Source organism: Manis javanica, chromosome 2, assembly GCF_040802235.1.
Source record: "Manis javanica isolate MJ-LG chromosome 2, MJ_LKY, whole genome shotgun sequence".
Classification (NCBI taxonomy): domain Eukaryota; kingdom Metazoa; phylum Chordata; class Mammalia; order Pholidota; family Manidae; genus Manis; species Manis javanica.
This window is the reverse complement of record NC_133157.1, coordinates 226,692,287-226,715,695: the sequence shown is the minus strand read 5'-3', so window position 1 is coordinate 226,715,695 and position 23,409 is coordinate 226,692,287. Positions and strand designations below refer to the sequence as shown.

The window sequence follows — 23,409 nt, the reverse complement described above, 5'->3', positions numbered from 1 at the left end:
GACAGGTGGTTGCCATAGGGGATGGGATGGGGGATGGGTGAAACAGGTGAACAGGATTAAGAGGGACAAACTCCCAGTTATAAACTAGATAGATTCTCAAGATGGTGGCATGAGTAGGGTGGTGGATAGCTCCTCCCAAAACCATATATATTTTGAAAATAAAGCAAATACAACTATTCCTAAAAGAGACCAGAAGATACGGTACACCAGCCAGGCCAAATCTACATCTACAACAACTCAGCATCTCACAGAAAAGGGTAAAATACAAAGCCATGACCCAGCGGGACCTGAGCACTCCCCCCACCCCAGCTCACCGGCCGGAGGAAAAGAATCAGAGTGGGGAGGGAGTGGAAGCCCAGGCCTGCTAATTAACCAGCCCTAGTGACCTGCACCGGGGGCACAGACACACATTCATGGTGTACGGGATATTAGAGGAACAGAAAAGCAAAATCTGAGACTAAGACTGCAAACAGGTTCCAACAGCCGGCTGTACTGGGACAAAAGAAAAGGGGGTGCTTTAAAAGTAGTAAAGGGAAAAGGGTTTAACAGCTGGACAAAATCATCCTGGCACTCTCAGCCCAGCGGGCTGGGAACCTTAACTTCAGGTGCCCTAATCCCCTGGGTGGCAGCACAGTTCCAAAGCCCCTCATGGTGATAAGCAGCCTGCCTTTCATTCTGCCCCTGCTGGCACTGCAGGCAAACCAGCTGACCCGCTATTTGTGCAGACCGGGGGGAGCAGCCCCATCCACAGCAACTACACAGAGGCTTCTCCCTGCACGCGGCTAACCAGCCCAGACCCAGAGGCTACCTGCTGCGTACAGTTGACCAGCACAGCAGAGACCAGCACAGTCTGGAAGGCACAAAGGGGCCTTGTTCTCGCAGAGAACATGCGCTACTCACCTGCAAACCCTGCCAGTGCCCTAGCACAGAGGCTATGCGCTGTGCGCGGTTGACCAGCACAGACAGTGGAGATGGGCACAGAGTCCAGGAGGCATGAAGGGGCTCTGTTCTGGTGGTGAACACGCACCATGGGCCAGCGACGCCCACAAGTGCACTAGGCCATCCTGAAGGCCGACCCACCCATGGCAGCTCAGGAAATTAACCCAGAGGCTGCTCCCTATGTGGGGTTGATCAACACAGGCAGCGGGTACAGGCAAGGTGACCAGCAAGCAGGAAGGGACTTAGTTCTCCCAGCTGACACACGTGCCACTCGCTGGCAACTAGTCCCATCACCATGAAAATGCAGAAGAACCTTGTTCAGTCCAAAATCCCTCAAACATGAGAGAGAGGGGCTGGTGAGACTGAAATCACCAATGCTCCTGAAAAAAATTTTTTTAAAAGTCATAACCATGCTGATGGTGTTACAGAGAAATATGCAAGAGCTAAGGGATGATGAATTCAGGAGGGAGATAACAGAAATGAAACAATGGAAGAATTTAAGAGCAGACTGGATTAGGTGCAAGAGACTGTTAAAGGAATAGAAACCAGAGAACAGGAATACAGAGAAGCTGAAGCAGAGACAGATAAAAGGATCTCTAGGAATGAAAGAATGTTAAGAGAATTGTGCGGCCAATGCAAACAGAACAATATTCCCATTATAGGGGTACCAGAAGAAGAAGAGAGAGAAAAACAAATAGAAAGTGTCTTTGAAGAAATAATTGCTGAAAACTTCCCCAGTCTGGGGAAGGAAATAGTCTCTCAGACCATGGTGGTGCACACATCTCCTAACACAAGGGACCCAAGGAGGACAACACCAAGACATATAATAATTAAAACGGCAAAGATCAATGAGGACAGCGTATTAAAAGCAGCCAGAGAGAGAAAAAAAATCACCTACAAAGGAAAACCCATCAGGCTGCCATCAGATTTTTCAGTAGAAACCTTACAGGCCAGAAGAGAGTGGCATGATGTATTCAATGCAATGAAACAGAAGGGCCTGGAACCAAGACTACTGTATCCAGCAAAACTATCATTTAAATTTGAAGGAGAGATTAAATAATTCCCAGATAAGCAAAAGTTGAGGGAATTTACCTCACAGAAACATCTCTACAGTGTATTTTAAAGGGACTGCTCTAGATGGAAGTGCTCCTAAGGCTGAATAGATGTCAGCAGAGAAAATAAAACCACAGCAAAGAAAGCAGACCACCAAATACTGACTAAATGCAAAATAAAATCAGCTCTCCACAAAATCAGTCAAGGGAAACACAAAGAGTACAGAATAAAAGACCTAACATATAAAGAATGGAGGAGGAAGAAAAAGAAGTGAGAGAAATAAAGAATCATCAGACTCAGCTTATAATAGCATAATAAGTGAGTTAAGTTAGATGATTAGAAAATAAGGAAGCTACCTTTGAACCTTTTGAAACCACGAATTCAAAGCCTGCAATGGCAATAAGTACATATCTGTAGATAATCACCCTATATGTAAACAGACTGAATGCACCAACCAAAAGACAAAGAGTAATAGAATGGATAAAAAAGTAAGACCCATCTACATGCTGCTAAAAGGGACCTACTTCAAACCCAAAGACATACAAACACTAAAAGTGAAGGGATGGAAAAAGATACTTCATGCAAACAATAAGGAGAAAAATGCAGGTTTTGCAGTATTTGTATCAGACAACATAGACATCAAAAGAAAGAAACAAGATACAAGGACATTACATAATGATAAAGGGCTCAGTCCAACAAGAGGATATAACCATTATAAATATCTGTGCACCCAACACAGGAATACCTACATATGTGAAACAAATACTAACAGAATTAAAGGAGAAAATAGAATGCAATGCATTCATTTTAGGAGACTTCAACACACCACTCACTCCAAAGGACAGATCAACCAGACAGAAAATAAGTAAGGACACAGAGGCACTGAACAACACACTAGAACACATCTACAGAACTCTACACTCAAAAGCAGCAGGATACACATTCTTCTCAAGTGCACATGGAACATTTTCCAGAATAGACCACATACTAGGCCACAAGAAGAGCCTCAGTAAATTCAAAAAGATTGAAATTCTACCAGCCAACTTCCCAGAACACAAAGGTATAAAACTAGAAATAAATTATACAAAGAAAACCAAAAGGCTCACCTGGAGGCTTAACAACATGCTCCTAAATAATCAATGGATCAATTAACAAATTAAAACAGATCAAGCAATATATGGAGACAAATGACAACAGCACAATGCCCTAACTTCTGTGGGATGCAGCAAAGGCAGTTCTAAGAGGAAAGTATACAGCAATCCATGCCTATTGAAAGAAGGAAGAAAAATCCCAAATGAATAGTCTAAAGTAACAATTATTGAAACTGGAAAAAGAAGAACAGATGAGTCCCAAAGTCAGCAGAAGGAGGGACATAATAAAGATCAGAGAAGAAATAAATAAAATTGAGAAAGAATAAAGCAATAGAAAGAAGCAATGAAACCTAGAGCTGGTTCTTTGAGAAAATAAATAAAATAGATAAACCCCTAGGCACATTTATTAAGAGAAAAAGAGAATCTACACACATCAACAGAATTAGAAATGAGAAAGGAAAAATCATGACAGACACTGCAGAAATACAAAGAACTATGGGGGAATACTATGAGAATCTATATGGTAACAAACTGGATAACCTAGAAGAAATGGACACCTTTCTAGAAAAATACAACCTTCCAAGACTGACCAAGGAAGAAACAGAAAATCTAAACAGACCAGATACCAGCAACGAAATTGAATCGGTAATCAAAAGACTACCTAAGAACAAAATGGCCGGTCCAGATGGATTCACCGCTGAATTTTATCAGACATTTAGGGAAGACATCGTACCCATTCTCCTTAAAAATAGGAGAATGCTTTTTCAGCATCTATGGAGATGATCATGTGGTTTTTGTCCTTTTTGTTGTTGTGGTGGATGATGATGATGGATTTTCAAATGTTGTACCATTCAAAAAATAGAAGAGGGAATACTTCCAAACACATTCTATGAGGCCAGCATCACTCTAATACCAAAACCAGGCAAAGACACCACAAAAAATGAAAATTACAGACCAATATCCCTCATGAACATAGATGCAAAAATACTCAACAAAATATTAGCAAACTGAATTCAAAAATACATCAAGAGGATCATATACCATGATTGAGTGCGATTCATCTCAGGGATGGAAGGATGGTACAATATTAAAAAATACATCAACATGATCCACCACATCAACAAAGAAAAAGGACAAAAATGACATGATCATCTCCATAGATGCTGAAAAAGCATTTGAGAAAATTCAACATTCATTCATGATAAAAACTCTCAACAAAATGGGCATAGAGGGCAAGTACCTCAACATAATAAAGGCCATATATGACAAATCCAAAGCCCACATCATATTTAACAGTTATAAGCTGAAAGCTTTTCCTCTGAGATCGGGAACAAGACAGGGATGCCCACTCTCCCCACTGTTATTCAACATAGATCTGGATGTCCTAGTCATGGAAATCTGACAACACAAAGAAATACAAGGCATCCAGATTGGTAAAGAAGTCAAACTGTCACTATTTGCAGATGACATGATATTGTACATAACAAACCCTAAAGAATCCACTCTAAAACAACTAAAACTCATACCTAAATTCAGCAATGTAGCAGGATATAAAATTAATACACAGAAATCTGTTCCACTCCTGTATACTGTCGATGAATAGGCAGAAAGAGAAATCAGGAAAACAATTCCATTCACAACTGCATCAAGAAGAATAAAATACTTATGAATAAACCTAACCAAGGAAGTGAAAGACCTATACCCTGAAAACTACAAGACACTCTTAAGGGAAATTAAAGAATACACTAACATGGAAATTCATCCCATGCTCTTGGGTAGGAAGAATTAATATTGTCAAAATGGCCATCCTGCCTAAAGCAATCTACAGATTCAATGCAATCCCTATCAAAATAGTGACAGCATTCTTCAACAAACTGGAACAAATAATTCTAAAATTTATATGGAACCACAAAAGACCCCGAATAGCCAACACAATCCTGAGAAGGAAGAATAAAGCATGGGGGATTACTCTCCCTGACTTCAAGCTCTACTACAAAGCCACAGTAATCAAGACAATTTGGTACTGGCACAAGAACAGACCCATAGACCAGTGGAAAAGAATAGAGAGTCAAGATACTAACCCAAAGATAACATGGTCAATTAATATATGATGAAGGATCCATGGATATACAATGAGGAAATATCAGCCTCTTCAACAGCTGCTGTTGGCCAAACTGGACAGCTACATGTGAGAGAATGAAACTGGATCATTGTCTAACCCCATACACAAAAATAAATTCGAAATGGATCAAAGACCTCAATGTAAGTCATGAAACCATAAAACTCTTAGAAAAAAACAAAGGCAAAAATCTCTTGGACATAAACATTAGCATCTTCTTCATGAACATATCTCCCCGGGCAAGGAAAACAAAATCAAAAGTGAACAAGTGGGACTACATCAAGCTGAAAAGCTTCTGTACAGCAAAGGACACCATCAATAGAACAAAAGGTACCCTACAGTATGGGAGAATATATTCATAAATGACAGATCCGATAAGGGGTTGACATCCAAAATATATAAAGAGCTCATGCACCTCAACAAACAAAAAGCAAATAATCCAATTAAAAACTGGGCAGAGGAGCTGAATAGACAGTTCTCCAAAGAAGAAATTCAGATGGCCAACAGACACATGAAAAGCTGCTCCACATCGCTAGTTATCAGAGAAATGCAAGTTAAAACCACAGTGAGATATCACCTCACACCAGTAAGGATGGCCACCATCCAAAAGACAAACAACAACAAATGTTGGCGAGGCTGTGGAGAAAGGGGAACCCTCCTGCACTGCTGGTGGGAATGTAAATTAGTTCAGCCATTGTGGAAAGTAGTATGGAGGCTCCTCAAAATGCTCAAAATAAACTTACCATTTGACCCACGAATTCCATTTCTAGGAATTTACCCTAAGAATGCAGCAGCCCAGTTTTAAAAAGACAGATGCACCCCTATGTTTATCGCAGCACTATTTACAATAGCCAAGAAATGGAAGTAACCTAAGTGTCCATCAGTAGACGAATGGATAAAGATGTGATAAGTATACACAATGGATTGCTATACAGCCGTAAGAAGAAAACAAATCCTAACATTTGCAACCACATGGATGGAGCTAGAGGGTATTATGCTCAGTGAAATAAGCCAGGTGGAGAAAGACAAGTATCAAATGATTTCACTCATATGTGGAGTATATGAACAAAGAAAAAACTGAAGGAACAAAACAGCAGCAGAATCACAGAACCCAAGAATGGACTGACAGTTGCCAAAGGGAAAGGGGCTGGGGAGGAGGGGTGGGAAGGGAGGGAGAAGGGTGGGGAAAAAGAAAGGGGGCATTTTGATTGGCAGACATAATGTAGGTGGGGGGCTGGGGGAAGGTAGTACAGCACAGAGAAGACAAGTGGTGACTCTATAGCATCTTACTACTCTGATGGACAGTGACTGTAATGGGGTGTGTGGGGGGGGCTTGATAATGGGGGGAGTTTAGTAACCATAGTGTTGCTCATGTAATTGTACATTAATGGTACTAAAATAAATAAAGAAATAACTAAATAAGTAAATAAATAAGTCACAGGAATGAAAGTACAGCTCAGCAAATACAGTGAAAAGTTTTATAAAATCTTAGTATGATGACAGATGGAACGATGGTGGTGAGCATTTAGTGATGTGTATAGATATACACCTGAAACCAATATAATGTTATATATGAACTATACTGCAACAAAAAATAACCCAATCCATCAACCCCCAAAAAGAGTCTGTTGTTTGTGGGCCGCCTGGTCAGTAGTGTTTTGTGACAGCAGCTGAGCAGACTAGTTTCTAAGGAAAAGTCAGAAGTGGGAGGGGGTTATCCATTGTGCCCAAAGGGGCACAGCCATTACGACTGACAAGCACTGTTTGTGGAGGCCCCACCAGCCCGAGCACTCCAGGGTGCTGGTTTACCAGGCTTGGGGCCATGAGGTGGGTGGGCAGGCACGGAGAAGGGGTGAGGGTGCCCGGGAGTGGGGCTACTCAGTGGGCAGGGCAGTCGAGGGAAGAAGGAATGGCAGGCTCTTGGGGCAAGCGAGACTGGGTGCCCAGTGAGGTTGGTGAGAAGGGCAGAGTTTCTTGCCCTGTACTGGCCCCATGCTTCCCCCCTGTGAGCTGGGGACGTGCCCTGCGGCACCCCAGCATCCTGCCTGGAGCAGCCAGTCAAGCAGAGCTCCTGCTGTCTGCCTGTTGGCCGCAGGGCTGCCCCTCTGCGTCCTCCCACCTGCTCCTGTTTCCTCCGCTCCTCAGGCGAGTTGGGGGCTGCCTCCCCCTCCTCATAAGCCCTGCTGCTGCTGCTTCTTGGGTCTCTGTGTTGGCCTCTCCGCCTCTGGCCTCCCCCATCTGCAGGGCACCCCTTCTCTGCCCCTTCCTCATCTCTCGCCCTCCCCTGGCTCCATGTGCTGCCTCCCAGTTCTCTACTCCTGGCTTCCTTACGAATCACCTCGTAGGCCCTCCACAGTCAAGCCCCAGCCCACATCCTGTGCCTGGCAAGCTGGCCTCGCTTTGTGCCTTGCCTAGTATCACTGTGCCGTTCTCGGTGCCCACATCCAGGCCCACTCCCAGTCCAGACATGGGCCCAGGGCTCACCCAGCCCAGTCTTCTGGAAGCACTTGCAGGTCCAGAAAGAGGCCCCAGAGCCTGCCGGCTGCTGTGGGGGGCCACCACTGCTGGGACCAAACTGGCACAGAGTTTGTCCTCCTGCTGGGTCTTGCCTTCTCTCCTTCCCGCATGGAGCAATGGCCCTGAACAGCTCTGGTCTCAAAGGGTAGGGCTGAGGTGCTGGGAGGATGAGCATGTGTGTGAGGAAAGTCATTGGCACCGCCTGCCCAGCCCTCAGCCCAAGCCCCCCTGTGCACCCACCTGGAAGACCGTGTGCCTGGAGTAGAGGGCGAGGAGCAGGCAGGGAGAGCTGCAGGCCTCTCCTCCCCTTCTCTCCATGCCCCTGGAATTAATGTTGTTTGTCCTGGAAACCACTGACCTCCCCCAGTGGTGGTGAGGACCAGGCCGGGCTCATCACAGGAGTGCAAAGCAACGGGCAGATGTGCAGGTGCGGGGCATCCACACTGCAGAGCAGGCTGTGGCACTTAAAGGGATGTTACTCATGTGGAAACTTGGGAGCAGCGTGTATATGCCAGATGCCAGTTGGAACACAGCCTGATATCAAACATACTGGCACTAAAATTGCCTTGTTCTGAATGTAGCTTCAATTTACACTGTTTCCACCCTTCAATTTAAAAAATTTATTGTCAAGATGGATGCCAAGTCATCGAGCCAGGGAGGGCCCCACACCCCTTTGCAGCCTGCCTGGTGTGGAGTTGGGAGTGTCCACTCCTGCTGCAGGCGACAGGGTGGTGGCCCTCGCTGGGGGCCTGTGTAGGCTGAGAGCAGCCAGGGCGTCCTGCAGGACACGGCCGGGTGGGAGGGGCATGGCAGTGGTGTCACGTGGGCCCTGTGAGCACAGGAAGGCCCTCCACGCGGGGCCCATGGAGGGTCCCAAGACCCTTGGGGGGACCCCAGTGCGGGGCAGTAACCACTGTTTAGAGAGTCAGGAGTGGGACTTTGGTTTGAGTTGGTTTTATTTTATAAGTGACAGGATTTCTTGCTTTTGAAGCTGGCAGATATGAGAAGGGTCTGATGCTGGATGTGAGGGCCTGGGTATTCGCCTCTGCACACACACGCAGCGAATTGGCCCCCTAGCAGCTGGGGGACAGCTGCCCAACAGACGGGCACTGCTCCCGGGGTGGGCGGCCTGCCCTGGGGTCTCCGCGGTGGCTTCCTCCCTCCGTTCTGCCTGTCCCGGCGGCAGTGCCCCTCCGCTGACGCTGCTCTTCTCCTTCCCAGGCTGGAGTGGGTGGAGATCGTTGAGCCGCGCACCCGCGAGCACATGTATGCCAACCTGGTCACAGGCGAGTGCGTGTGGGACCCGCCTGCTGGCGTCCGCATCAAGCGCACCAGCGAGAACCAGTGGTGGGAGCTCTTCGATCCCAACACATCACGCTTTTACTACTACAACGCCACTTCCCAGCGTACTGTGTGGCACCGGCCACAGGACTGCGACATCATCCCGCTGGCCAAGCTGCAGACCCTGAAGCAGAACACCGAGTCCCCACGCGCCTCGGCAGACAACAGCCCTGGGCGGGGCAGCAGCATCAGCCGCGATGGCAGCACCAGCTCCTCCCTGGAGCCCGAGCCGGACGCTGGCGAGAGGGTGCAGGAGTCTGTGGCAAGGGCGGGCCGGCAGGCCGTGTTTGGGGCTCTGAAGGGAGAAAGTAGCAGGTGAGGCGGGCAGGGGGCAAGTGAGGGGGCATCAGGCGGGGCCTGAGCATTTGAGCAGGTGCCGTGCCCACCACCCCGCTGCCCCGTCAGTGCCCCTTCTCCATTCGGCAGGGCAGCTCCTCTGCCGTGAAAAGAGGGGCTTGTCTCCCCCACCAGTGTCTCGGCCCCAAGACTGCGCTGGGCAGCCTCTGGTGGGGACAGTGAGTGAGGGACGCCCTGCGCCACCTTTCGAGACAGCATTTTCTAGCTGATAACAGATTGTTTGGTTCTGGCCACTGGCAAGCGAGAGTGACGGTAGGACAGAGGCAGGGTGGTGGAGGGGGTATGTGAGGGTTCCTGGGCCAATTCCAGTGTGTGGCAGGGGAGGGGCTTCCACCCTCAACACCGAGCAATTCTGGACCAGCAGGTGTCTGAGAACTGAGCTCAGTTCTGACGCTGTGTGCGCTGAAGGCACCAGATTCCCCAGGCGAAGGGCTCCCTCCTAAAGGACTGCCCTGCACACCACCACTGCAGATGCCAGTAGTAAGCCCTAGGTTGTCATCCGTGCTTCTGACCAGCTATGGACTGGCGGTTCCCCCGCCCTACCCCTTAGGTTCGACTGACTTGACAGAACAGCTCACAGGCCAGGAAAGCACACTTACCCGTTATTACCAGGGTAGTAAAGGGTACAAGTCAGCAGCCGAATGAAGAGCCGCCCAGACCCAGGTCCCAAGTCAAGGAGCTTCTGTCACTGTGGAGTGGGGCCTGGCTCTGGGGAGGCGCATGGAGGCATCTGGCTCCCTGTGTGGGGAAGCCCCGAGGTGAGGAGGCCACGAAGTAGGGCAGACGCTTTTCTGGTGGGTCTTCATGAGGGCTTTGTTGCCTTGTTGTGACTGACAGTCACTGGCCACTATCTGGTTCAGCCTCCAGCTCCTCTGTATGAAGATGGTGTGTTTTATAGTTTTCTCCACAGAGGACTTGCACATTGTTTTAAGGTTTATTTCTAGGTACTTGATTATCAGTTTTATAGCTCTGGCTTTTATAACTTGTATCTCTTAAAGCCATATTTTCTGATTGTTACCGGTATATACACACAGATTGTTATATGACAGCCTTATTTTTTACACTTTTCGTTGCACTGTCATCAATCTCATTAAAGATTCACACACGCACATGCACACCACCTCCCAGGTCACCTGCGGAGCCAGCCAGGACTTCCAGAATGAGGCTGGGCTGGGGGTGGTGCTGCCACCTTTGTTCCCACACTCAGGCTGCAGGCCACCCCTGCAGTGCCAGGACGCTGGCCGCCCGGTTTGGGTGCCCTGCATCTTTTAGGCTTTTTATCTTGACTGATGTAGTGACTTACCAAGTATATTTTCCAGTCTGTCGACAGTGGTGTTGTGTTTTCAGTTGTGTCCCCCAGAAAGGTATGCTGGAGTCCTCACCCCCAGGACCTCTGCATGCAACCTTATTTGCAGTCGCATTGCTGCAGATGTAATTATTTGAGTTGGGGTCACACTGGAGTCAGGGCCCTAATCTAAGAGGACCGGTGTCTTTATAGGAAGACAGACACAGAGGGAACAGCGTGTGATGACAGAGGCCAGTTGGAGGGCAGAAGCAGGAGGCAGGTCTGGGGAAGCCCCGCTCAGAGCCTCCAGAAGAGACCCCTCCTGGTAGATGGTCCATTTCACTGGGCTCACAAATCTGTTGACTGAAGCTACATTGTAGTGTTCTTTGTATTTCGAAATTCTGCTCCTATATAGCCATATTTTCTGCATTTCTAAGGTGAGGTGCATGTGTTCCCTTTTGGTTTTGTATGGGATTTCCAGTATATCTTGTCAAAGGACCAACTTTTGGCTTTAGTGACCCTCTGTTCTGTACTTTCTCTTGTCTTCATTTGACATTATTTTCCCATTCTTTTATCACTGCTTTGGAAGCTCCACTCATTCATTTTCACTGTTTCATTTGAATGAAGTCATAAATTTCTCTCAAAACGTGCCTTAGTTTTATTACACAATTTTTGATATGTAGAATTTTCATTGTTTTGACAGTGAAAATTGAAATGTTTTCTAATTTTAATATGATTTCTTCCTTGACTCATTTGTAACTTAGAAATGTCTTCATTTCTAAAACTATAGGGTAGTCTCATTCTTGTTCTTGATGGCTAACTTAATTTCATTTTAGTCAGAATGCATTTTTTTTTAAGACTTGCTTTGTGGCCTAGATCCTGAATTTTTGTAAATGATTTTATGGCTGCTTAAAAAATAATTTCTCTTCTCTGTTTATTAGGTCTAGGATTCTCTGTATGTTTATTAAATCAGACCTGTTAATTGTATCATCACTCAGTTTCTCAATAATTCCTTGCCCGCCCGACCTGGGAGGTGAGGCGCTCCTGCTGGCTTGGTTGGAATCTGTCTGTCTCTCCTTAGAATCTGTTCATTGCTGCTTCCTCTGTGTTGAAGCTACAGATTAGTTGCACCTAAATTTAGAGTTGTGTTTTCCCTGTGAATTTTCCTCTTCTCATCATGTGGAATTCCTTTTACCCTTCATAATATTTTTGTCTTGGGTGTATTTTAATATTAACATAGTGCCCTATTTCTCTTTGATTCTTATTTGCCTGTAAACATCTTTTCCCAAACTGTAATCTTTATCAGTATACTTTGGATGTGCTTTTTATCCACTTTGGTCTATTTTTCATCCATTCCAAGCACCTGTCTCATGTGGCAGGATGATTGCAGTCATGCTTACTGAGATCACTAATACAGCAAAAGGATTTAGTTTATCGCCTTGATGCCCTTTCAGGACCTGCTTTTCGTGACACTTTCCTCTCTCACACTGTGTGTCCGGGTGTGTCTTGCTGTTCGAGTGTATTCTTCTGAGAGGTGGGCTATAGGCTGCACACCTTCTGAGTGGGTGTATTCTTAAGCCCCATCCTGCCATTCCATGCAGTTGGTGTTACCTCCCCACCCGCACGACAGCCCTGCACCTCCAGGTGTCCTGGGCTTTGTGCTGCGGGATGAGAGGCCAGCCGATCTGATCAGTCATGGGTGGACTACCCCCGTGCTTTCATTCTCATCCTTCATGAGCTTGTGCACAAGACTTCTGAGTTTTCTCCTATGTGAATTGCCTGCTCATACTTTTCACTCATGTTTGCCCTGGAGTGGACAGCTTGCTCCTGTGACAGTTCCCAGGAGTCCTTTGTATGTACCAGATGCCGATTCCTCATTGGTTTCAAATTTTTTGAGAATCTTATGTTCTGTCACCTGCCCAGTGTCCTTGATTTTAATGCAACCAAATTTATCAGGCTTTTTTGCCTTGTGGTTTATATATTTAATGTTTTGTTTAAAAAGTACTTGCTTGGCTGGGTCCAAAGATATTTTCTTTCAAGCCCTGATTTTTCTTGAGGCTAGATCTCTCTGGAGTGACCTTTCTTGAGGGGGGCCAGGAGGGATCCCCTTTTCATCTTAGTTTGTGGGCTTTCATTCCACCATGTAAATTTTGGAGTTCTGGTTTCTCAGGCAGTCCAAGTGGAGTTTCCATTGATCCCACTGACTCGTGTTTTGAGGAGCCCTGACCCCTTGGCACATAGCCTGTCCTTTGTGAACGCCAGGCCCTGTGTTCATGCCGCTCCTGTGCACTCACAAGGTCTGCAGTCTTTGGGTTTTAGCTACCTCATGTCCTCTGTTGCTGGCATGAATCTGTGACCTTGTTGGTTGGTCCCGTTACAGAGAACGCATGGGCTGCCTTTCTCCTTCTTTCTGCCTTCTTCAAGATTGAGTGGGTTCTGTTTTATTTTCCCCCCCACTGGTCAGGAAGTTATCTGTCCTCTTATTCTGTGGGAATTTTCTCCTGTGGTTGTACTTAAAATACTCACGAGCACATCTGACTCCCAGGAGTCTGAAGTCCGCTTCTGTCCCCCTCCCGCCACATGCACCCCTGGAGGCGCTCTGCCCCTGGCTGGACACCTACCTCATCCCTACTTGGTTCTTCGGTGGTTCCTCTCTTTCTCCTCTGGAGAATCTGTAAATGGTAGGTTTGTTACCTTGGTCAGAAAATATACCATGTTTCCCCTCATTTCTGAAAGTCGGCTGGGTCCGGTGCCCTACCGCTCTCCCCAGGTCTGACCCGCCTCCCACCTGGGGCTGCGCTGGCTCCTTACCAGCCACCACTTCTGCTCATGGCAGGTCAGAGTGTCTCTGCTGAGAGCATCCCGCCGCATTACAAAATGGAGTGCCACCTATCATAAGTCTCCTTGGTTTTAATAAGCAGCTTTCCTGTGGCTTATGGAGGTGTTTTCCTGTGGGTGCCAAGTTTGCACAATAGAGCCATCCTTTTCCCTGGTGGTTGTGGCACAGGACACACATACATGCACCGGGCACTTCCATGACATCCCATGTATGGCTGTTAAGCTGCCTCCCTGTAGGTTATAGATCAGATTGGGTACAGGTGGACTTGTCCTGTGCTGCGTACATTTTGGAAAGGTCTGTGTGAATGCAGGTGAGGCAGAGGTCAGCGGGACTGCTGCCTGAGGCCCTGCAGTAGTGGGTAAGCATGGTGGCTCCAGCTGCCTCGGGTTTGGGAGGCCCAGTCAGCAGGCCTCTGGGTAGCCCAGAATCTGCCGAGTGCTGAGCCCCCATCCTGACAGTGGGTCTGGGCCCTGTTCTCAGGAAAAGGGCCCCAATTCAGACACCAGGCCCTGCTTGACCCCACTGCCGCTCCCTCCACTCCCTCAGCCACTCAGCTGCCAAGGGTCGCCACACTCAACAACTAGGCAGCCCTGAACCCAGCTGTACTTAGAATTTTGTTTAAATTTTCAAGAGTATGGCATTGTTTAAATTATGCAATTTACTCTAAACATTATATTGTGTCCAAGGAATGAAGTCTAAAATTTCTGCTTTTTAAAATTTATTGGGCTTTTTTGTTATGTAATTGATCAAATTTGAAAATATTCTGTGGACACTTGAAAAATAATGTTCCCTGTTGAAGAGTGTGAAAATCCATGTTCATTTATGGATTTCATTGTATCAGTTACTTACTCTTAGCCTTCTCTTTTCTGTGAGTCTCTGCCGTGAGAGCCGGGTGTCCGGTCCGGCCTCCTGCGTCTCCTCGAATGCCCCCTTTCCCCTCAGAGTACTTCCTTCTCCGCAGCACTCTCCACGGGACGCCCTCTTGGTCTAAGTCCTTCCTGTTCCCTTGTCTGGTAATACACTTTTGCCTACCTTTGTTTTTAATTAGGTCTGCTGTCTGCTCTCAAAAGCACGTGGTGCTGGACTCCACCGTCTGGCCCCTGCGCCCCAGGGGACTCAGCCTGCCACCCCATGTGCACCTACTGGTTCTGTTTGGCCAAAGTTGTTGATCCTCTTCACTCTCTCTGTTGACGTAGAGTGTGTCAATGTTGCTGTCATTTGAATAGTATGTCTTTCTTTATTCAGTAATATTGTTAAAAATTTTGTCTTGTTGAAAACAAAGAATTTTGTGTTTTTTACTTGTTTCTCCATTAATGTACTGAGATTCTAAAATCAACCTCTACCCCATCTGTCTCTCTCATTGAGGTTTTTCTTATAAATTTGCCCTTAATAACAGATTAAACCATATGAATCACTAATATTTAATTTCTTTTAACCTGCAAAAACAGCTTTATCACATCATTCAACTTAACATTTTTCAGAAGTTGTTAAACATACTGATTTTTCCATATCAATCCTCTCGCTTCTCTCCAGGGCAGCTACTACCATGCCTCTCGGCCTGTCTTCTCCACTGAGGATTCATCTGACCTCCATGACCCTGAGTGTGGACAGGCACTTAGTACATCTGCTTACACAACAGATCTGAGCCTGCTGCCGTGCCCTCGCAGGACAGCTGTCCTGTGCATGGTCCTCCCCAGGGGTCTGTAGGTCTGCCTCCCCTGTCTTCTGAGTTGGTTTTGCCTGTTATTGTTTCTTTAACCTTGATGATTGCTGAGAAGGAAAATGAGGTTAATTCAGTGTCCAGCATGTGGAACCACTGGCTGAATTTCTTGCTTTGGTTGCCCTCTCCTGGTGGGACAGCAGGGCAAGAAGGGCCATTCCCCTGCTGAGCTGGGCTGGCACAGGTTTCCAAGGTCCCCATCAGGCAGGTCGGGGCCGGAGACAGAGGCCCACACATGGTGCATTTCTGCATTTCCCATCCCCTGGCTGGGGCCTCCTGTTGGGGCCTTTCCCATCCCTTCTCTGGCCTGATAATCCAGAGGTGCAGGCGTCACCAGACATTGTGTCTGCAGGCCAAGGTGATGGCAGCTGCAGCATCAGGCCTACAGTTTAGGATCACCTGTGAGAGGTGTGGGTTGGGAAGCACTGTCTCTTAAGCAGAAAATCCCTTTAGGAAAAGGAAAAACCTGAGAAGAGGACCCCATCTGGCACAACTGCTCTGCAGAATAGGACTGGATTGGGGTGGCCAACTGCTGCCACCCCTCCCCACTCTGCACACAGAGGTCCTCTACACCCTGGGGGCAGCAGAGAGAGACTGCACGGATCCAAGGTTCCATCTGACCTTTGGTCTGGGCACCCTGCACAGGCTTGAGGCGACTACGGGTCTGCCGAGCAGCAGCACAGGCAGCCTCCAGGCTGCAGCGGGACTCGGCCTCTTGCAGGAGACTCTGCTCTGTCACCCACACCTCCAGGGCAGACCTACACCTGCTCTCTGCTGCCGTTCCCCCTGCAGGGATCCATCCCCACCTGCCCTTTCCTTTCACAGCATCCCAGGGAGCCCAATCTCCCATCGCCATGGTGGGCTTCCAGGGCAGCACTGAGAACAGCACTGAGCTGACTGTCGGATCTTCTCGGGGGAGAGCATTGTCAGGAGCAGTAAGGGCCCCAGATGCTCTGATGCGCTGCAGGTTCAGAGGCCAGCCCTACACCCAGTGGGTCCTTGATGTAGGTCTTGATTAGGTTACCACTTAGATTTGTAAAAGGATGGCCCCCACCATCCACCACTACCACCATAAGGACAGAAACAACCCGTTGACAGCTTTTCTTCCTGAGGGTGGAGGCTGTGGGATGAAGCAGGTATGGGACTTTTTCTTAAATTCGAACTAGCTTTACTGTTTCCCACCCCTGTCCCCAACAAATTTTCAGAAAAAACATTGAATTAGTCAAGGAAAGTATAAAGAAAAGAAAAAATCCTCCTGTTCAGTGTTGACATTCCAGCCTCCCTGTTCTCAGAAGGGAAATGGACAGGCCACACGACGTGTGCACAGTGTCGGGATAGGTTTTGGTGTGTATATCCAACCATGACACTACCACTATCGCAACAGCTGTACCTTCCACCCCTGAGAGTCTCCTTTGTCTTCCCTTTTGCCCCTGGACCCTCCCTATACTACCATGCATCCCCAAGGAATCACTGATACGCCTCCTATTACTGTAGACCAGTGTTTATTTTGTAGGATTTTATAGAAGTGGAATCAAACAGTATGTATTCTTTTGTCATCTTTCACTCAGCATGACTGTTTTGACAGGTCGTCCATGTCTCCACAGCCTCGTCCCTTACCCACTACTGAGTAGTGTTCTACTGTGTGGAGCTGCCTCTTCATGATTCACATTTGGGTTGTTTCCAGGTTTGGCTATTAGAAAACTGCTGTGCATATTTGCATAATCTTTGTACAGATCTATGCTTTGATTTCTCACAGGTAAATATCCAGGAGTGTTTTACAGCTCTGTAGTTAGGTGCATGAACATTTACACTTGTTATGTCCTCTTGGTGAATTGATCCCATTATCATGAAATAACCCTCTTAGTTCCTAGTAAGAGTCTGCTCCAGAGTCTACTTATATCAATACAGGCATTCCACATTTCTTCTTTTTTTTTTTATTTTGGTATGATTAATGTGGAATTACATGAGCAACATTATGGTTACTAGACTCCCCGTATTATCAAGTCCCCACCACAAGCCCCATTACCGTCACTGTCCATCAGCATAGTAAGATGCTATAGAATCATGACTTGTCTTCTCTATGTTATACTGCCTTCCCAGTGTCTCCCCGCCTGCCTACATTATGTGTGCGAATCATAATGCCCCTTTTTCCCCTTATCCCTCCCTTCCCACCCATCCTCCCCAGTCCCTTTCCCTTTGGTAACTATTAGTCCATTCTTGGGTTCTGTGAGTCTGCTGCTGTTTTGTTCCTTCAGTTTCTTCTTTGTTCTTATGCTCCACAGAGGACTGAAATCATTTGGTACTTGTCTTTCTCCACCTGGCTTATTTCACTGAGCATAATACCCTCTAGCTCCGTCCGTGTTGTTGCAAATGGTAGGATTTGTTTTCTTCTTATGGCTGAATAATATTCCATTGTGTATATGTACCACATCTTCTTTATCCATTCATCTACTGATGGACACTTAGGTTGCTTCCATTTCTTGGCTACTGTAAATAGTGCTGCTATGAACATAGGGGTGCATATGTCTTTTTCAACCTGGGCCTCCAGCATTCTTAGGGTAAATTCCTAGGAGTGGAATTCCTGGGTCCAGTGGTATTTCTATTTTCAGTTTTATGAGGAACCTCCATACTGCTTTCCACGATAGTTGAACTAATTTATATTCCCACCAGCAGTGTAGGAGGGTTCCCCTTTCTCCACATCCTCACCAACATTTGTTGTTCTTTGTCTTTTGGATGGTGGCCATCCTAACTGGTGTGAGGTGATATCTTGTTGTGGTTTTAATTTGCATTTCTCTGATGATTAGCGATGTGGAGAATCTTTTCATGTGCCTGTTGGCCATCTGAATTTCTTCTTTGGTGAAGTGTCTGTTCACCTTCTCTGCCCATTTTTTAATTGGATTTCTTGGTTTTTGTTTGTTGAGGTACATGAGCTCTTTATATATTTTGGATGTCAACCCCTTATCAGATCTGTCATTTATGAATATATTCTCCCATACTGTAGGGTACCTCGTTGTTCTATTGATGGTGTCCTTTGCTGTACAGAAGCTTTTTAGTTTGAAATAGTCCCACTTGTTCATTTTTGCTTTTGTTTCCATTTAATGGGGGGTTATGTTCATGAAGAAGCTGCTCATGTTTATGTCCAAGAGATTTTTGCCTTTGTTTTTTTCTAAGAGTTTTATGGTTTCATGACTTACATTCAGGTCTTTGATCCATTTTGAATTTACTTTTGTGTTTGGGGTTAGACAACGATCCAGTTTCATTCTCTTACATGTAGCTGTCCTGTTTTGCCAACACCAGCTGTTGAAGAGGCTGTCATTTTCCCATTGTATATTCATGGCTCCTTTATCATATATTAATTAACCATATATGTTTGGGTTAATATCTGGACTCTATTCTGTTCCACTGGTCTGTGGGTCTGTTCTTGTGCCAGTACCAAATTGTCTTGATTACTGTGGCTTTGTAGTAGAGCTTTAAGTTGGGAAGCAAGATCACCCCTGCTTTATTCTTCCTTCTCAGGATTGCTCTGGCTATTTGGGGTCTTTTGTGGTTCCATATGAATTTTAAAACTATTTGTTCCAGTTTGTGGAAGAATGCTGTCAGTGTTTTGATAAGGATTGCATTGAATCTGTAGAGTGCTTTAGGCAGTCTACATTTTGACAATATTAATTATTCCTACCCAAGGGCATGGGATGAATTTCCATTCGTTAGTGACCTATTTAATTTATCTTAAGAGTGTCTTACAGTTTTCAGGGTATAGGTCTTTCACTTCTTTGCTTAGGTATATCCCTAGATATTTTATTCTTTTTGATGCAACTGTGAATGGAATTGTTTTCCTGATTTCTCTTTCTGCTACTTCATCATTAGTGTATAGTTATGTAACAGATTTCTGTGTATTAATTTTGTATCCTGCAACTTTGCTGAATTCAGATATTCTAGTAGTTTTGGAGTGGGTTCTTTAGGGTTTGTTATGTACAATATCATCTCATTTGCAAATAGTGACAGTTTGACTTCTTCCTTACCAACCTGGATGCATTTTTATTTCTTTGTGTTGTCTGATTGCCGTGGCTAGAACGGCCAGTACTATGTTGAATAAAAGCAAGGAGAGTGGGTATCCTTGTCTTCTTCCCGACCTAAGGGGAAAAGCTTTCAGCTTCTCACTGTTAAGTAGGATGTTGGCTGTGGGTTTTGTCATGTATGGCCTTTATTATGTTGAGGTACTTGCCCTTTATACCCATTTCTGTTGAGAGTTTTTATCATGAATGGATGTTGAATTTTGTCAAATGCTTTCTCAGCATCTATGGAGATGATCATGTGGTTTTTGTCCTTTTTGTTGATGTGGTGGATTATCTTGATGGATTTTTTAATGTTGTACCATCCTTGCATCCCTGAGATGAATCCAACTTGATCATGGTGTATGATCCTCTTGATGTATTTTTAAATTCAGTTTGCTAATATATTGTTGAGTATATTTTTGCATCTATATTCATCAGGGATACTGGTCTGTAATTTTCCTTTTTTGTGTGGTGTCTTTGCCTGGTTTTGGTATTAGAGTGATGCTGGCTTCATAGAATGAGTTTGGAAGTATTCCCTCCTCTTCTATTTTTTAAAAACTTTAAGGAGAATGGGTATTATGTCTTCTCTAAATGTCTGATAAAATTCAGCAGTGAATCCATCTGGCCTGGGATATTTGTTCTTGGGTAGTTTTTTGATTACCAATTCAATTTAGCTGCTGGTAAATGGTCTGTTTAGATTTTCTGTTTCTTCCTTGGTCAGTCTTGGAAGGTTGTATTTTTCTAGGATGTGGTCCATTTTTTCAATGTTACCAGTTTGTTAGCATATAGATTTTCATAGTATTCTCTAATAATTTTTTTGTATTTCTGTCATGTCCTTAGTAGTTTTTCCTTTATCATTTCTGATTCTGTTTATGTGTGTAGATTCTCTTTTTCTCTTAATAAATATGGCTAGGGGTTTATCTATCTTTTATTTTCTCAAAGAACCAGCTCTTGGTTTCATTGTTTTTTTTCTATTGTTTTATTCTTCTCAATTTTATTTATTTCTTCTCTTTATTATTCCCCTCCTTCTGCTGGCTTTGGGACTCATTTGTTCTTCTTTTTCTAGTTTCAATAATTGTGACTTCAGACTATTCATTTGGGATTGTTCTTCCTTCTTTAAATAGGCCTGAATTGCTATATACTTTCCTCTTAGAACTGCCTTCACTGAGCCCCACAGAAATTGGGGCATTGTGCTGTTGTTTTCATTTGTCTCCATATATTGCTTAATCTGTGTTTTAATTTGTTCATTGATCCATTGATTATTTAGGAGCAGGTTTTTAAGCCGCCATGTGTTTGTGAGCATTTTTGTTTTCTTTGTACCGTTTATTTCTGGTTTTATATCTTTGTGATCTGAGAGGTTGGTTGGCAGAATTTCAGTCTTTTTTAACTTACTGAGGCTCTTTTTGTGGCCTAGTATGTGGTCTATTCTGGAAAATGTTCCATGTGCACTTGAGAAGAATGTGTTTTTGCTGCTTTTGGGTGTAGAGTTCTGTAGATGTTTGTTAGGTCCATCTGTTCTAGTGTGTTGTTCAGTGTCTCTCTGTCTTTACTTATTTTGTGTCTGGTTGATCTGTCCTTTGAGGTGAGTTGTGTGTTTTAGTCTCCTAAAATTAATTCATTGCATTTTATTTACTCCTTTAATTCTTTTAGGATTTGTTTCACATATGTAGGTGCTCCTGTTTTGGGTGCATAGATATTTATAATGGTTATATCCTCTTGTTGGACTGACCCCTTTATCATTATGTAATGTCCTTCTTTATCTCTTGTTACTTTCTTTGTTTTGAAGTCTATTTTGTCTGATACTAGTACTGCAACACCTGCTTTTTTCTCCCTGTTGTTTGCATGAAATATCTTTTTCCATCCCTTGACTTTTAGTCTGTGCATGTCTTTGGGTTTGAGGTGAGTCTCTTGTAAGCAGCATGTAGATGGGTCTTGCTTTTTTATCCATTCTATTACTGTCTTTTGATTGGTGCATTCAGTCCATTTACATTTAGGGCGATTATTGATAGATATGTACTTATTGCCATTGCAGGCTCTGGATTCGTAGTTATCAAAGGTTCAAGGGTAGCTTCTTTACTATCTAACCATCTAACTGTAACTCACTTATTATGCTATTATAAACACAGTCTGATGTGTCTTTATTTCTCTCACTTCTTTTTCTTCCTCCTCCATTCTTTATATGTTAGGTGTTTTATTCTGTACTCTTTTGTGTTTCCCTTGACTAAATTTGTGGATAGCTGATTTTATTTTGCCTTTAGTTAGTATTTGGTAGGTCTGCTTTCTTTGGTGTGATTTTATTTTCTCTGGTGACATCTATTTAGCCTTAGGAATACTTCCATCTAGAGCAGTCCCTTTAAAATACCTTGTAGAGATGGATTGTTGGAGGTACATTCCCTCAACTTTTGCTTATCTGGGAATTGTTTAATCCCTCCTTCAACTTTAAATGACAATCTGGCTGGATAAAGTATTCTCGGTTTGAGGCCCTTCTGTTTCATTGCATTAAATATATCATGCCATTCTCTTCTGGCCTGTAAGGTTTCTGTAGAGAAGTCTGATGATAGCCTGATGGGTTTTCCTTTGTAGGTGATCATTTTTCTCTCTCTGGCTGCTCTTAATACCTTGTCCTTGTCTTTGATCTTTGCCATTTTAATTATTATATGTCTTGGTGGTGTCCTCCTTGGGTCCCTTGTATTGGGAGATCTGTGGACTTCCATGTCCTGAGAGAGTATTTCCTTCCCTAGATTGGGGAAATTTTCAGCAATTATTTCTTCAAAGACACTTTATATCCCTTTTTGTTCCTCTTCTTCTGGTCCTCGTATAATGCGAATATTGTTCCGTTTGGATTGGCCACACAGTTCTCTTAATATTTTTTCATTCCTAGATATCCTTTTATCTCTCTGTGCCTCAGCTTCTCTGTATTCCTGTTCTCTGATTTCTATTCCATTAATAGTCTCTTCCACTTCATGCAGTCTGGTCTTAAATCCTTCCATTGTTTGTTTCATTTCTGTTACCTCCCATCATACTTCATCCCTTAGCTCTTGCATGGTTCTCTGCAGGTCCATCATCACGGTTATTACTTTTATTTTGAAATCTTTTTCAGGAAGATTTGTGCTTTTGGTCTCACCATGCCCTCTCTTTGTCGTTTGAGTGATTTTGGAGTGAACCAGTTTCTTCTGCCTTTTCATGGTGATAGAAGTGATTGCCCGCGAGTGGCGCATGTGTCAGCTGGGAGAACAAAATCCCTTCCTGCTTGCTGCTCATCTTGCTCTTCTCTGCTGTCTATGCCAGTTAACTGCACATAGGGAGCAGTCTCTGGGTTAATCTTCTGAGCTGCCATGGGCGGGGTGACCCTCAGGATGGCCTAGGGCAATGGCAGGGGTTGCAGGCAAGTGGTGTGTGTCTCCTGCAAGAACAGTGACCCTTCGTGCCTTCTGGACTTTGCACCGGCTTCTTCTCTCTGTGCCAGTCAACTGGGTGCAGGGGGAAGCCTCTGGGTTGATTCCTTGAGTTGCCATTGTTGGGCGGCCCTCAGGATGGCCTAGGGCACTGGCGGGAGTTGCAGGCAAGCAGCGTGTGTTCGCTGCAAGAATAAAGCCCCTTTGTGCCTTCTGGGCTCTGCGCTGTCTCTGCTGTCTGTGCCGGGCACCTGCGTGCACCGGTCAGCCTCTGGGTCTCACCCAGTTAGCTGCACACTGGGAGAAGACTCTGTGCAGTTGCTGTGGGCGGGGCTGCTTCCCAGCTGCTCCGCAGCAATAGCAGGTCAGCCGGTTTGCTTGCAGTGCCTGTGGGAAGGAATGAACGGCAGGCTGCTTATCGCCGTGAGGGTCTTCGGAGCTGCGTTGCGACCCAGGGGGTTAGGATGCTTGACGTTCCTTGAAGTTCCGAGCCTGCTGTGCTAAGTGTGCCAGGATGATTTTGTCCACTGTTAAACCCTTGTCCGTTTAAGAGTTTTAAAGCACCCACTTTTCTCTTTCATCCCAGGGCAGTCAGCTGTGGGGACCTGTTCACAATCTTAGTCTCAGATTTTACTTTTCGTTTCTCTAATATTCAGTATACCATGTATTGTGTGTCTGTACTCCCAGTGCAGATTACTAGG

The 23,409-nt window shown here is 45.2% G+C and overlaps 1 protein-coding gene across 7 annotated transcripts in view; it reads left to right on the top strand.

Moving 5' to 3' along the window:
- Positions 1-23,409, top strand: part of ARHGAP39 (Rho GTPase activating protein 39) — a 131,936-nt gene that overhangs the window by 62,022 nt on the left and 46,505 nt on the right. For 6 of the 7 annotated variants that reach the window (XM_073230348.1, XM_037023261.2, XM_037023255.2 and 3 more), the window contains one exon: positions 8,941-9,375. The exons of the other annotated variant lie outside the window; for it this stretch is intronic. In XM_073230348.1, coding sequence (XP_073086449.1) covers positions 8,941-9,375 — 435 coding nt within the window. The remainder of the gene's footprint in view (positions 1-8,940; positions 9,376-23,409) is intronic. 7 annotated transcript variants of the gene reach the window in all.